At 40.6% G+C, this 14,367-nt stretch overlaps 1 protein-coding gene, 2 long non-coding RNA genes and 1 pseudogene across 3 annotated transcripts; all 4 read right to left on the bottom strand.

The window, feature by feature from the left end:
* Positions 1-2,823: 2,823 nt before the first annotated feature.
* LOC120039794 (coiled-coil domain-containing protein 34-like) lies at positions 2,824-4,606 on the bottom strand. The gene is made up of 2 exons (XM_038985174.1): positions 4,333-4,606; positions 2,824-3,748 (listed from the first exon to the last, which is right to left on the bottom strand). Exons 1-2 carry the CDS (start codon positions 4,556-4,558, stop codon positions 3,303-3,305), a joined length of 672 nt encoding a protein of 223 aa, XP_038841102.1. The 5' UTR covers positions 4,559-4,606; the 3' UTR covers positions 2,824-3,302.
* Positions 4,607-4,820: 214 nt separating this feature from the next.
* LOC120039797 lies at positions 4,821-7,367 on the bottom strand (annotated as a pseudogene).
* A 54-nt stretch (positions 7,368-7,421) lies between these two features.
* LOC120039795 lies at positions 7,422-8,962 on the bottom strand. The gene is made up of 3 exons (XR_005475500.1): positions 8,646-8,962; positions 7,859-7,980; positions 7,422-7,563 (listed from the first exon to the last, which is right to left on the bottom strand). It is a non-coding gene; the product is annotated as an uncharacterized LOC120039795 (long non-coding RNA).
* Positions 8,963-10,708: 1,746 nt separating this feature from the next.
* Positions 10,709-12,440, bottom strand: LOC120039796. Its single transcript, XR_005475501.1, has 2 exons — positions 12,339-12,440; positions 10,709-10,748 (listed from the first exon to the last, which is right to left on the bottom strand). It is a non-coding gene; the product is annotated as an uncharacterized LOC120039796 (long non-coding RNA).
* Between the last annotated feature and the right edge of the window lie 1,927 nt (positions 12,441-14,367).

Below are 14,367 nucleotides of genomic sequence, written 5' to 3' on the forward strand. Positions count from 1 at the left end.
GTTGAACCGGGCAGTCAGCTGCTGCTGCTCCAATACAGTATGAGGTGAGACGTTGAACTGATTTTGAACTGGGCAGTCAGCTGCTGCTGCTCCAATACAATATGAGGTGAGACTGTGAACTGACGTTGAACCGGGCAGTCAGCTGCTGCTGCTCCAATACAGTATGAGGTGAGACAGTGAACTGACGTTGAACAGGGCAGTCAGCTGCTGCTGCTCCAATTCAGTATGAGGTGAGACGTTGAACTGATGTTGAACCGGGCAGTCAGCTGCTGCTGCTCCAATACAGTATGAGGTGAGACGGTGAACTGATGTTGAACCGGGCAGTCAGCTGCTGCTGCTCCAATACAGTATGAGGTGAGACGGTGAACTGACGTTGAATCATAATTAAGTTAATAAAAATGTATTAGTGAAACTGTTAAATAGTATATGGCAAATGAAATATATTACGCTATTGTTATCATATAGAAACATCATGTAATATTGTACATCTTATTAAATATATTACTCTATTGTTATCATATAGAAACATCATGGAATATTGTACATCATATTAAATATATTACTCTATTGTTATCATATAGAAACATCATGGAATATTGTATTAGCATCAACATACATTACTGTTTCATTCAATTTCACATAATAAGGATATTTCATATGTTCAAGTTCAGAAGTCAGAACCCATCACCTGCTATGTAAAAGAGACAGAAGAAGGCACAACGGTCAATGCTATCTGGGATCCTTGGGACATCCCTACCCTAAACCCTAACCGTAACCCCTACCTTAACCATTTTAAATGTCAACTTCAACGGGCTAGGGACGTCCCAAGGATGTGTAATTTCTCACCCCTTATGGCTGTAGGAAAGTTAATTTCTCCTCAGGCACACACATTTGTTCTTTGATATTATGAAGGTAATTTGTGTCAAATGTACTTTTCCCCACTCATTCACCCCATCTCTTTACATTGCTTATTTATATTCAGTGGCCTGACTGCATCCAGACTGTCAAAGGCCCATCCTGGTAGATCTGAACCTAATGCAGCTTGGAGTGATCAGATGACAGAAGTCACATTTAGGTGCCAGGTGTAACTGAGGCCATAGATGCTCCATATCCATTACTTTGAGTGTTTTATATAATATGACTAAATGTGTTTGTTTCTGTGTTGCAGGGGCAGTAAAGAAATGGAACAGCAAGGCCACAGAACATGACATAAGCAGAGCTGTGGGAGACCACCTCAAGCCCCCTGGTAGAGCCGGGGGTGGTGTTTACCACTCCACCAGCAGAGCTGTGGGAGACCACCTCAAGCCCCCTGGTAGAGCCGGGGGTGGTGTTTACCACTCCACCAGCAGAGCTGTGGGAGACCACCTCAAGGCCCTGGTAGAGCCGGGACACCTTCCTGTTCAAGTGAGCACATCACAACAAGGTGAGTCCAACAATGTATTGGATGCTGCTCTATAAATGATGTACTATGCCAGGGAGATGTGTATACTGTAGCTAAGAAAGTAATACTAAGTGTATGTTGTGTAGTAAGGTGTTAATAGCCCATGTGCCTCACACGAATAATTTGGTCCCTTTCCCCTCTCATAATTTAGCCTACTGCTCTGACTTGGTGCTGCACATGTAGACTATAGCCTTTAGAGAAATGTCATCATCAAATATTGTAAGAGCTTTCAAAGTCTGCTTACATAGAGTTATGACTTGGTGTACAGGGAGAATACTGTAAGAGCGGCCCATAATCAACATTTCTAAAGTGCTGAACTAACGGTTATATTGACTGCGTCCAGCTCTCTCATTAATGTCTTCATCAAAATTACGGATTGCCTGTAGTCCACTTGTTGTCCCCTTATGCCATAGTTTGTACATCTCAATTGTCAGTAGAAACCACATTTGTTTAAGCAAGTCAGCCATATCAGCTATGTTTTTTTAAAAAGGATTCACTCCATAGTGCTGAAAAGAAAGCTCTGCTGTTGGGATAGCTTTATGTCGACCATAACAGTTTGTGGGCACCGTTTGTCAAAGTTATAGTGCAATTAATGTATTGTTTAGTGTTGTGTTGTGTAGTGGCTTTGCTGGCATTCATATAAAACATTTTGGGGGGAGTTTTCCCCACCAAGATGTACATGCTGCAATCACCACTGGGTGAATTATAACACATCATCTATGGTTGATTCTAAATGAAAACAGTCAACTCTGTTACAGTCAACCCTGTCACTTTATTTGGCACTTAATAGGCACTTGCTATAGTATGTATTTTTTTTTACTTTTGAGATGGGAAAACATGTGTTTTATTAAGTTGAACATGTGCTCTTTATGACAGAATGTTAGAATTAGGTGAAATAAAAGTTACACTCCCCAAAAGGTACTCAACTGGTGGAATGACCCAAGTACTGAACTGGAGGTGGGAGAGCTAACGATGCGTCTACTGTTGCTCTCTCCTCAGATTCTTAGAGAAGCTATTTCAATCTGATATTTCTCCTCTGGTCTAAAATAGATGTGTATAGAGGACTCCTCTCTAATATAACATGTCACACATTGTAGCAAACTGATGGAATGTTAGGTGTCTCATTGAAAGTCTAACATCTACCATGACTACTGGATGTTTCAATTCTAATAAATAACAAAACAATCCACACCGTAACAACAATATTGTTTTTTAAATGTAATGCTTTTATTAAAACGTAAAACTTTAATAACAAAAATGACAGCAGAGATGAATTTAATTAGGATAAAGATGAGAACCTCTGGTTTGTGGAGCCACTGGTCTGAGGGGAGGACTTCTGTTTAAACCATGTCCATTTGGGGATATTTTCTAGGACAGTAGAGGTGGTGATCAGAGATGAATTTAATTAGGATAAAGATGAGAACCTCTGCTCTGGGGAGGAGAGTCACTGACCTTCGATGGTTTGTTGCCTGATAAAGAGGATACTTGCTGGCTTGAGGAGACGATCATGTTTTGTGGAGGAAATGTGGCTTGATGACTTAAAGAGGAGGAGGAATTATTGGGCGACACTTTTAATGACCAATGTAACCTCAGTGGAACTGTGGCTTCTTCGAGTTCCAGCTCTAGGCAGACAGCACGTCAGGAATGCTGTAAGACATCAGAGACAGGTAAGTATCTATATATTTACATGTGTGTTGCATGTACACTAAACCCTCACATTTGGATAATGTCACTTTTTAAAGTGACAACATATATATTAACAGTGTAAAACATGAATAGATGTTTAAACATTCTTTACCCCATCTTAATTCTCTTCCAGATGCCTGGCCTTTTCTTGTTCTTGGAGGTTGGCTCTGATGTTTCAGCCTCTTCTGGAGCTTCTAGCTGCTGGCTGTCTGGCCCCCCCCTGTTGGTTCTCTGGCCACTCCTGCTGGTTCTCTGAACTCCCCTCCTGGATCTCTGCCCATGCCTGTTGCCTCCTTGGCCTTTCCTGGTGGCCATCTCCAGATCCAGTGGGCTGTGTTGTCTCCAGATAATCGTGGCTGTGTTGGGTGGTTAGACACCGGGTGTTGATTTGAGCATCAGCCTCCAGATTCATCTGCTCCAGGTAATGTCCCTTCATCTTCCCCCTCTCCTCCTTCAGTTTCTGATGAGTTTGTTTTTTAAGCAGGGACTGCTCTCTCCACTGCTTATTAAAATCCTCCATCTTCTTCCTTCTCTTCTCAGCCTTCAGCAGCTCCTTCCTCTTCTCCCTCTCTCTCTCTGCCCGTGTCATGGTGGCTGTTAGCCTTGTGTGTCCAGGGATGGCTGGTAGGGGAGAAGAAGTAGAGTTCACATTCAACTTAGGGATCTGGTATCAACTTAAATGTAATGGACACAGGGAATGAAGAATAGAAAACACAATTTAATCTCAATGATTCTTTACTCTTTTCAGTTGAGCAAGGCATGGAATTTGTCAATAAAGTGCAATAATTCCCATCCCGAATTGACCTGACCCTAAGTTGAACATGAGTCCCGAATGGCACCTATTCTTTGTATAGTGCCAGGGCATATGTGATCGCTTAGGGCCGCATGGCCACTAGTAGTCCCCGGATCCCCCCAAAACACGTTTTTGTGTGTGTTTTTTAGGAACTCTTTCTGGGTCTCTACTTAGTCTTGAGAGTTAGACTGGTAGATGACACAATGTACCATTTAAACACGTGGTTGTTACATCAGCAGTATTTTTCTTGTTATGTCAGTCAGTCACTCAATTAGCCATGTCAGCTAACATATTCTTTAGACAGTAGTTTTATATTGAAACAATGATGCAACATGATGACTGGTGTGTAACTGATGTGTGTAGAGGAGACTAAAGAGGATGATGTCATAAGCAGAGGGAAAACAGGTCTTACCTATGTGGACGATCTTATAGCCCTCCTCAGCTTCTCTCTGATAGGTTCTCTCGATCTTCTTGAGGTTCCTCTTCTCCCACTTCTTATTTATCCAGCCCACAGCTCTCCTTCGGATACTTTTATCAGGTGGGAGAATGTCCTCCTTGTCTTCTTCCTTTTCCTCCTCCTCCTCTAAGTCACCCCTCTTGTAATTTTCAAGGAATTCCCTTCTTTCCTCTTCCACCATCTCCTCTCTTCTGTTTGCCTCTATTATCTCTCTCTCTCTGATTAAAGCTAAATGGCCTTTAATGGCTCTCTTTCTCTCCTCCTCTCTCTCTTCCTCTCTCTGCCTCTCCTCCTCTCTTAGTCTGAACATTTCTTTCTGTCTAGCAATTTCAATCTCTTGTTTTTTATCCTGCTCCTCTTGTTGTCTTGCCCTCTCCTGTTTTCTTTCCATCTCCAGCCGTCTTTCCTCCTTCTCCCTCCTGATTTGTTGTCCTCTTTCTGTGTTCTCGTTCCCCCTTCAACACTTCTAACCTTCTCTCTTTACGTCTATTGAAGACTTCCCGTGCTTTTGCTTTAACATTAACTACTACATGTTTCTTCATGCTTACTTCCTTTGCTCTCTCTTCTCTTTCCCTGTACTCTTCCTCTGCTTCCTTAATCACTTCATGCTTGTCTTCCATCTCTCTCTCCTGTTCTATCTCCAGTTCATTCTGTCCCTCAATTTCCCCCAAACTATTTTTCTGCCCCTCCTTTCTTCTTCCTGCTTCCTCCCTCTCTCTCATGATCATCTTTTCTTTCTCCATCTCTTTCTGTTGCCGATCTTTTAATTGCATCTCTCTCTGATTCTCATTGTCTTTCTCCCTTTCTTTCTCCTTCTCCATTTGTTTTTGTCTCTCCTCTTGTTGTTGTCCTCTGTGTATCTCTTCTATCTCTCTCTGTGTATTGTTCTCCCTCTCTCTTTCCTCCTTCTCCATGTCAATTTGCTTCTGTTTACATCGTTCTTCTTCATTCTCTCTTTCAATCTCGCTCTGTCTCTCTTCTTCTCTTTCCATATTTTTCTGTCTCTTCTCCATTCTCTTCCTTTTGATCTCTCTCTGTTTCTCTTTTTCACTCCCTCTTTCTTCCTCTTCCATCTCTATGTGCTTCTGTTTGCGTCTCTCCTCTTCTTCTTCTCTCTCCATCTCCTTCTTCTTCTCATCTTCTTGTTGTCTCTGTTTTGGTATTTTCTCCATTCTCTTTCTTTCTACCTCTTTCTGTTTGTTGTTCTCACCCTCCATCTTCTCCTCCATGTCCATTTGGTTCTGTTTCCATTTATATTTGTCTGTTTCCATATTTTCTAATTCTTTCAGCTGTTCCTTGATTTTCTTGAAGACTTCCTCCAATTCAGACGTCTTTTTGTCATTGATGAGGGCTGTCTCCATCTCCGTCTCTCTCTCCACTCTATTTTTCATCTCCTCTTCACTTCGTCTCCAATCATTTTCTCTCTCTCTGTCTCTATCAAATGTTCTCTCTAGTTCAGTCTCGTCTTTCAATCTAATCTCTTCTTTCATTCTCGCAACCTCTCTGTCTAACACTAGTACATTTTGGTTAACCTGTTTCACTCTCTCATTCTGTCTTCTATACGCTTCTTTCGCTCTTTCAAATTTGATTTTGTATTGAATCTCTTTTGTTGTCATATCTTCTTTCAGTCTCTCAACCTCTCTCTCTAACTCTTTCACCTTTTCGTTAACCAGTTTGACTTTCTCATTCTCTGCAATACGCATGTCTCTTTCTCTTTCAAATATGATTTCCTTTTCAGTCTCTTTCAATCTCTCAATCTCTCGTTCTAACACTTTTATCGTTTCTTCTGCCTGTTTCACTTTCTTCTTCATTTCTTGTCTTTCCAATTCTGCTTTTCTCTCCCTTTCCATCTCCCTTTCTTTCTCTTTTTCCCTCTCTCTTTCTGTCTCAATAGGTTTGTTGTTCCAGGCCAGTCTTGGTCGCTGATCCTCCATGACTTTCTGCCATAGCCTCAATCTCTCTATCTCTTGCTTAAATTTAAAAGGTTAAATTAGTGATAATCTATGACCAAAACATACTTTCAAAGCATTTGCAGAGAATGATACATAGAAATACAACTTAGACCTAGGTAATTGAATCAAACACTGAACAACATCAATAGCAGGGTCATTTTGATCAATTCATCTGGACAATTCATTGTCAATTAATGTATTGACATGGTTTGAAAAAATTATGAGACATTTTATGGAATCAATTATGTCCAAAATGTGTACAAATACAAACACACAACTAGCTTGCCCATTCAGTTAGGGGTTTGAGAAATTCCCGTTGCAATTTAATGTTGCCTCTGATGTTTATGCTTGTAGAAATTACTCCTACAAATGATGTTTCACTAATGCAATTATTTACAACCTGCACAGATACAGTTGTCAACAACAACAACAGTAATGACGTTAATAAGGAAGTGGATATTCAACCGGCAGAAGAAAGGCGTAGGGGTTGAGATAAATGAAGGTTAGGTTTAGGACCTAGGGTTGGGTTATGGTAAAGGTTAGGTATAGTTTCAGTGAGGTTAAGGTAAGGGTTAACGTTTAGGAAAGGCATAAAAGTTAACATTGGGTTAGCATACTGCTGCCATTCATTTTCAGCCGGGTGAATATACACTGCCTTTTAATAATAACAATGACATGTCTTACGTGGGCCAGTTGTAGGTCCACCATCAGCAGCTCCAGCAGTTGTTTGAGTCTGTTGACTTCCTGCATTTGTCTCTGGTTCTCCCATTCTGTGGCTCTCTCTGCCTCTCTGCTTCTCTCTGTCTCGCTGCTTCTCTCTGGTTCTCTCTGTCTCTCTGCCTCCCTGTGGCTCTCTGCCTCCCTGTGGCTCTCTGCCTCCCTCTGGCTCTCTGCCTCCCTGTGGCTCTCTGCCTCCCTCAGTCTCAGGATCTCAGCCTTCCACTCTTTCATAATACCCCTTTCTACTCTTCTTCTCCTCCTTTCATCTTTCAAAAGGGCTCTGAGATGGTCTGTCTCAGACTGTAGTTGTTCAATCATCTCGTCCTTCTCCGTTCCACCATTCCTTTTCTTCTTTTTCTCCTCCCAGAGGCACACTTGAAGTCTGTCCATCTCCTTCTTCTGATTTCGGATCGTTCGATCCTTCCCCCTCAACTCAAGCATGTGGGCTTCCTTCTCTGTACAGGTCTTCTTCTCTTCCCTCAGGAACTGAACCTCCATCTCTGCCTGCTTGTAGCTGGGTGCAAAGGAATGTCAACACATTATTTAGGAAGTGAACTCAGACAATTTACTACAATATTACAATAATAATGAAACTTCTGCTCAATTAAACTGCCTTTAATCACACAACTCACTCAACTGTGACTTACAGTACGTGAATGTGATGAGTTGACTGTCCATGATGGCCAGAGGTGGGTAATGTGTAGCTCTGGTCCAGGGCGTTAAGTACAGCTTGCAGACACTGAGCCTTCCTTCAGCAAGCCGCACATAATGCCCTGGACCAGAGCTAGGTTATGTGATGAATGACTTACAGACTGTTCCACATGATAGGAGGGGGTAAGAAGACAGTCCCAGTAGGAGACGGAGATCGTCCAGAAGAAGAAGAGGTGTCCATCTCCTCAGAGACTGCAGGAAAGGTCTACAAGTTTTATTTCTGGAAAATAAAGAGATGCCTTCGTTCAGCAACAATGTGTGTTTCTATGTTTCTGTCACTAGATGGCGCCATTGTACACAACATTTACTCACCAGGTCAGTGAATTCAGAAACAGCCTTCAGACTACAGTACTCAAGCTCTAGCCTACAACCCATCATGCATCAGCCCGACTAATATAATAATACCTCATCACAACTTCATAATCACAGTACACCTGGATTGTGTTCACAAAGTGTTTCAGGGTAGGAGTGCTGATCTAGGATCAGGTCCCCTCCTGTCCATCAAAACGTATTCAGTTTGATTTAAAAGACAAAACGGATTATTGATCACCACTCCTTCTATGAGACTTTGTGAATATGAGCCTATGTGAAAGAACCTTTCTGGCATATGCTGGCTAGACTGTACACAGACAGACAGTCAGATAAGTCAACAAGACAAACAGACAGAAGAGTAAATACAGATGGATTGATTGATAGCAACAGAAAAAAACAATTCCATAATTAATAATTGTATTTTATAAGGCTAGCTAGATAATGGCATAAAAAAATATTTCAAATACATTAACGTTCACTTTCACATGTGTTATCTTACCATGACAGAATTATAGGTTAAGTAGGCTAGCGGATGGTTAATGTATTGTAATCTTTTGTAAATATTTGACTCACCTCAAATCACACTTGTCAAACAGCAGTTTTAGTGTGGAACCGAACAACATCTTCGGCATTAACTTTCTCTGTTCTGGAACTGTATTGTTGCGTCATTTGGAACGCTTGAGCGTCATAATCCGTTCACCGGCGCCTGCTTGATTGACAGCTAGGGGTTCTCCTGCGCATCAGTGTCCAAAAGTCGATATGGTTTAGCTACTCATTATTGATCAAGACACAAAATAATAACAGGACAGCCATAACTGTACAGACAAACATACAATCACAACAATTCCAATGAATTATAACCTCTTATTAGTTGGTCCCTGTGACAGTCAAATCCCAACGCCCTAACCGCCTGCCTGTTGAGCGCGCCTGTTGATTGTGGTGCTCTGTTTGGATCTAACCTCTCCGCTGTAGTAGTGATGGGCTTTCTGAGTCTATTCGGTGAGCCGGCACATTTGGCTCCGTTCAAGTAAAAGAGCGGGTTCATTTGGCTCATAAACGGATCTACCTTTAAAATGCTTAAAATAAATCTAGAACAATGAAAAAAATTGCAAATATTCAATGTAAAAGCCAAAAGGTAGGCTACCATTAAGTCAGATCGTGAAATGCGCGTAAAAAATGAAGAATTCGTTTTTAAGCATGAAATAAATCCTCGTGGACCAGATTGACCCGCTCTCCACACTATTTATTGTTTCTGCAGTGAGGATTCACCCCCTTTAGATAATGATGTTGTAACTTATCTGTAGAAAAACGTTGTTCTGAGCTCAACAAGCACTAGTAGCAGTATGCAAATCAGAGAGCCAGATGAATGGCTCTTTCACCGATGCGGTTCCAGTTCTCTGGTCTAAAGTAAAGTATTATATAGGGAATAGGGCCCTGGTCTACAGTAGATAATTATATAGGGAATAGGGCCCTGGCCTAAAGTAGAGTATTATATAGGGAATAGGGCCCTGTTCTACAGTAGAGTATTATATAGGGAATAGGGCCCTGGTCTAAAGTAGAGTATTATATAGGGAATAGGGCCCTGGTCTACAGTAGAGTATAATATAGGGAATAGGGCCCTGGTCTACAGTACAGTATTATATAGGGAATATGGCCCTGGTCTAAAGTAGAGTATTATATAGGGAATATGGCCCTGGTCTACAGTAGAGTATTATATAGGGAATAGGGCTCTGGTCTAAAGTAGAGTATTATATAGGGAATAGGGCCCTGGTCTACAGTAGAGTATTATATAGGGAATAGGGCCCTGGTCTACAGTAGAGTATTATATAGGGAATTGGGCCCTGGTCTAAAGTAGAGTATTATATAGGGAATAGGGCCCTGGTCTAAAGTAGAGTATTATATAGGGAATGGGGCCCTGGTCTAAAGTAGAGGATTATATAGGGAATAGGGCCCTGGTCTAAAGTAGAGGATTATATAGGGAATAGGTCCCTGGTCTAAAGTAGAGTATTATATAGGAAATAGGGCTCTGGTCTAAAGTAGAGTATTATATAGGGAATAGGGCCCTGGTCTACAGTAGAGGATTATATAGGGAATAGGGCCCTGGTCTAAAGTAGAGTATTATATAGGGAATAGGGCCCTGGTCTACAGTAGAGTATTATATAGGGAATAGGGCCCTGGTCTAAAGTAGAGTATTGTATAGGGAATAGGGCCCTGGTCTAAAGTAGAGGATTATAAAGGGAATAGGGCCCTGGTCTACAGTAGAGTATTATATAGGGAATAGGGAATGTCTGTCTGTCAGTTGAAGTATTTGCTCTCCAGGTGAAATTTCAGCTCTGGTGCAGATGTGCCCATCTGCTCTCCAGGTGTAGACCCAGGGGGCCCGTTTAGAACCTTTTTAGGACATTTCGAGATGACAGATGTTTGTGTTTGGTCTATTAATGTACCTGTGAGTTGAAATTTTTATCATTTTTGACAAAATTAGACTGCTTTAAAGTGCCAGTTTTTCGCTCAGGTAGGGTATTAGCCCTAGCTATTTAAAAACACCTTTTCAACATTTCAAGATAGCAGTGTGTTCAGTTTGATCATTTCAAAGACAGCTGCATCTTCATTTTATTTATATTATTCATTTTTTTTTATTTTTTCATTTTCATCATAAAAATTACCTCGGCTGTTAACCTGTTGAGGCTAGGGGGTGCTGTTGTCACTATTTCTGGAAATAGTGTAATTTTTAAACGGCTTCCTACTAAATTCTTGCTCGTACAATATGCATATTATTATTATTATTGGATAGAAAACAGTCTCTAGTTTCTATAGCCGTTGAAATTTTGTCTCTGAGTGGAACAGAACTCATTCTACAGCAATTTCCCTGACATGGAGTCAGATTTCACACATTTTGGCCCCTGATCTGGAGTCAGTTTAAAGGCCACTGTTATTGCTATGAGGATACGGACACTGCTTACGTCTTCCCCTGGATGCCTTTACGTGATGACGCTTTGAATGGTATCGATTGCGCAATCACAGCCACTATAAATCAAAAAAACGTGTAGGTAGGAACTCTTTTCCAGATGCGCCGGACACCGACCTGCTCTTTTTCCAAGCATTAGTGTAGCCAGTAATATTTCTCCGGTCATATTTTTACTCGTTATAGGAGTTAAAAACATCATAAGGTAGTTAATTTAAACCGTTTTATAGCAATTTATATCCGTTTAGTGCGATTTTGGGACATTTATTTCTGAGACACTTTGAAGCGCCGGGCACGTTTCCAGTTCATGCCGAACGCAGCGGGCATTTCCACATGGCAAGAGGACAGCTTTCGACCAAAAGACGATTAGACCCAAGAAAGGATTCTTTGCCCAAGATTCTGATGGAAGAACAGCTCAAAGTAGGAACAATTTATTATGATAAATCGTGTTTCTGTCGAAAAATGTTAATCGCTTATGACGCCATCTTGTTAGACGTAGCTTCGCTTGGCGCAAACTGTATTGAAAAGTAAGGATAATTTAAAAAATGTAAATCAGCGATTGTATTAAGAATTAAATTGTCTATCAATCGCTGTCCACCCTATATTTTTTAGTCACGTTTATGAGTATTTATGTATACGACTAGATCACTGTCTAATATGGCGCACGACATTGTCTGACCAGCTGGGCAACTTTTGTCATTGTCTAACCATGATTTTGGTGGCTAAATATGCACATTTTCGAACAAACTGTATATGTATGTTGTAATGTGATGTTACAGGAGTGTCATCTGAAGAATTCTGAGAAGGTTAGTGAAAAAATTAATATATTTTGGCGATGTTTACGTTATCGCTCTCTTTGGCTAGAATCAATGCTCTGGTAACGTTTGCATATGTGGTATGCTAATATAACGATTTATTGTGTTTTCGCTGTAAGACACTTAGAAAATCTGAAATATTGTCTGTATTCACAGGATCTGTGTCTTTCGATTAGTGTATGCTGTGTATTTTTACGAAATGTTTGATGATTAGTAATTAGGTAAACACGTTGCTCTATGTATTTATTCTAGTCCATTTGTGACGGTGGGTGCAATTGTAAACTATGATATCTACCTGAAATATGCACATTTTTCTAACAAAACCTATCCTATACCATAAATATGTTATCAGACTGTCATCTGATGAGGTTTTTTCTTGGTTAGTGGCTATCAATATCTTAGTTTAGCCGAATTGGTGATAGCTACTGGTGTTGGTGGACAAAGAAAAGATGGCGTCTTATGCTAATGTGTTTAGACAGGTTAATTAACCTCAACTCCAGAGGTGATCAAGGTGAGGGATCAGCCTGGATTATTTAAAAACACTTTTTCAACATTTCAAGATAGCAGTTAGTTTAGTTTGATGTAAATAAAGATAGCTGCATCTTTATTTTACTCATTTTCAAAAATATTTTTTTTACCAAAAACATGTGAAAATGAATAAAATAAAGTTGCAGCTGTCTTTTTTTTTTTTACATCAAACTGAACTAACTGCTATCTTGAAATGTTGAAAAAGTGTTTTTAAATGGCCATCCTTTTAAAATAGGCATTTGCAAATTAGTTGAAAGGCTAAGAGAATCATCTCCAACCTCCTCTCAGGAGATGATTCCCTTAGCCTTTCAACTAATTTTCAAATGATAGGATGCCTGTTTAAAAACACTTTTTCAACATTTCAAGATAGCAGTTAGTTCGTTTTGAGCATATCAAAGACAGCTGCAACTTTATTTTATTTATATATATTTTTTTTCCAGCCAAAAATATTCTAAGTCCACACAGAAGTTCACACTCAACTTTGTTGAGCCGTGCGCCTGGTGATTGAACAGGTTACCAGGTGTATTTTTGAATATGGTTCTTAATGGCTTCATTGGGTTGCTGGGGTCCATTGCTTGCTAAGGGGGAACCCCCCCACCCGGGTTCAGCCGACTGGGGCGCACTCTCTGTCAACATTTTCAACATTTCAAGATAGCAGTTTATTAAGTCTGATGCATATTTATTTGATTCATTTTCACACACTTTTTTCCCCCTCTCTAGTTTGTGCAATGACAGAGAAGTGGGACTCTGTCGTTTTTCTGAAAAGAACTCTAATTGATCTCGGGTTCAGCCACCAGGGGGCACCCACCTCCTTTGAAAGTTAATGTAAGACACTTCTTGTTGTCAAGGGAAGCTACAATTAAACACATTTCCTCACTGGGACCCCTTTTTACATAATCCTGAGTTTCAAGCCTTTATGTTACAAAATGATTGATTTACAGTGGGTTAAATACAGTGTTTTGCTAATTTAAAAAAATTGTGCCTGGTAACCCAAAATAATACCAGGTGCACGGATGGATCAGGACAGACATTTTTTAAAACCTCCATAAATCCCTCAGGCCGGCCCCCATTGACTTGGGGCCGTAGTATGGTGTTCCCATAGTGGGCATGTATGTCTGTATGTCCCCTGAATTTCATTTAAGACACTTTTGAAAATTGTGCCTGGTAACCCAAAATAATACCAGGTGCACGGATGATCAGGCCAGAATCTTTTTTAAACCTCCATAAATCCCTCAGGCCGGCCCCCATTGACTTGGGGCCGTAGTATGGGGTTCCCATAGCGGGCATGTATGTCTGTATGCCCCCTAAAAAGCATTTAAGACACTTTTGAAAATCGTGCCTGGTAACCCAAAATAATACCAGGTGCACGGAGGTGGCACTCTGTCACTTTTTCGACCAATTGCCGAAATATTCAAATAATGATTAAAAATACTTCCCGATGGGCTAGATGTCCCACATTTTAAAGGATTATCTGTATTGATTTTCACACATTTTTTCCCCCTCTCTAGTTTGTGCAATGACAGAGAAGTGGGACTCTGTCATTTTTCTGACAAGATCTCTCATTGATCTCGGGTTCAGCCACCAGGGAGCACCAAGCCTCTTTGAAAAGTTCATGTGAATAGTTACCACTTCTCAGGAGATGATAGACTTAGCCTTTCAAATGTTTTGTAATGATGGGATGGCTATTGAACAGAACTTTAAAACCTGGTTTTCTTGTATGTACCAGTTCATGAAATCGCACATTTGACATTTATGCTCACTGAGTCTGTACATAGTCAAAGCTTTCCTTAAGTTTGGGTCAGTCACAGTGGTCAGGTATTCTGCCACTGTGTACTCTCTGTTTAGGGCCAAATAGCATTCTAGTTTTCTCTGTTTTTTTGTTAATTCTTTCCAATGTGTCAAGTAATTATCTTTTTGTTTTCTCATGATTTGGTTGGGTCTAATTGTGCTGTTGTCCAGGGGCTCTGTGGGGTGTGTTTATGTTTGTGAA

This window comes from Salvelinus namaycush, unplaced genomic scaffold (genome assembly GCF_016432855.1).
Source record: "Salvelinus namaycush isolate Seneca unplaced genomic scaffold, SaNama_1.0 Scaffold30, whole genome shotgun sequence".
Lineage (NCBI taxonomy): Eukaryota > Metazoa > Chordata > Actinopteri > Salmoniformes > Salmonidae > Salvelinus > Salvelinus namaycush.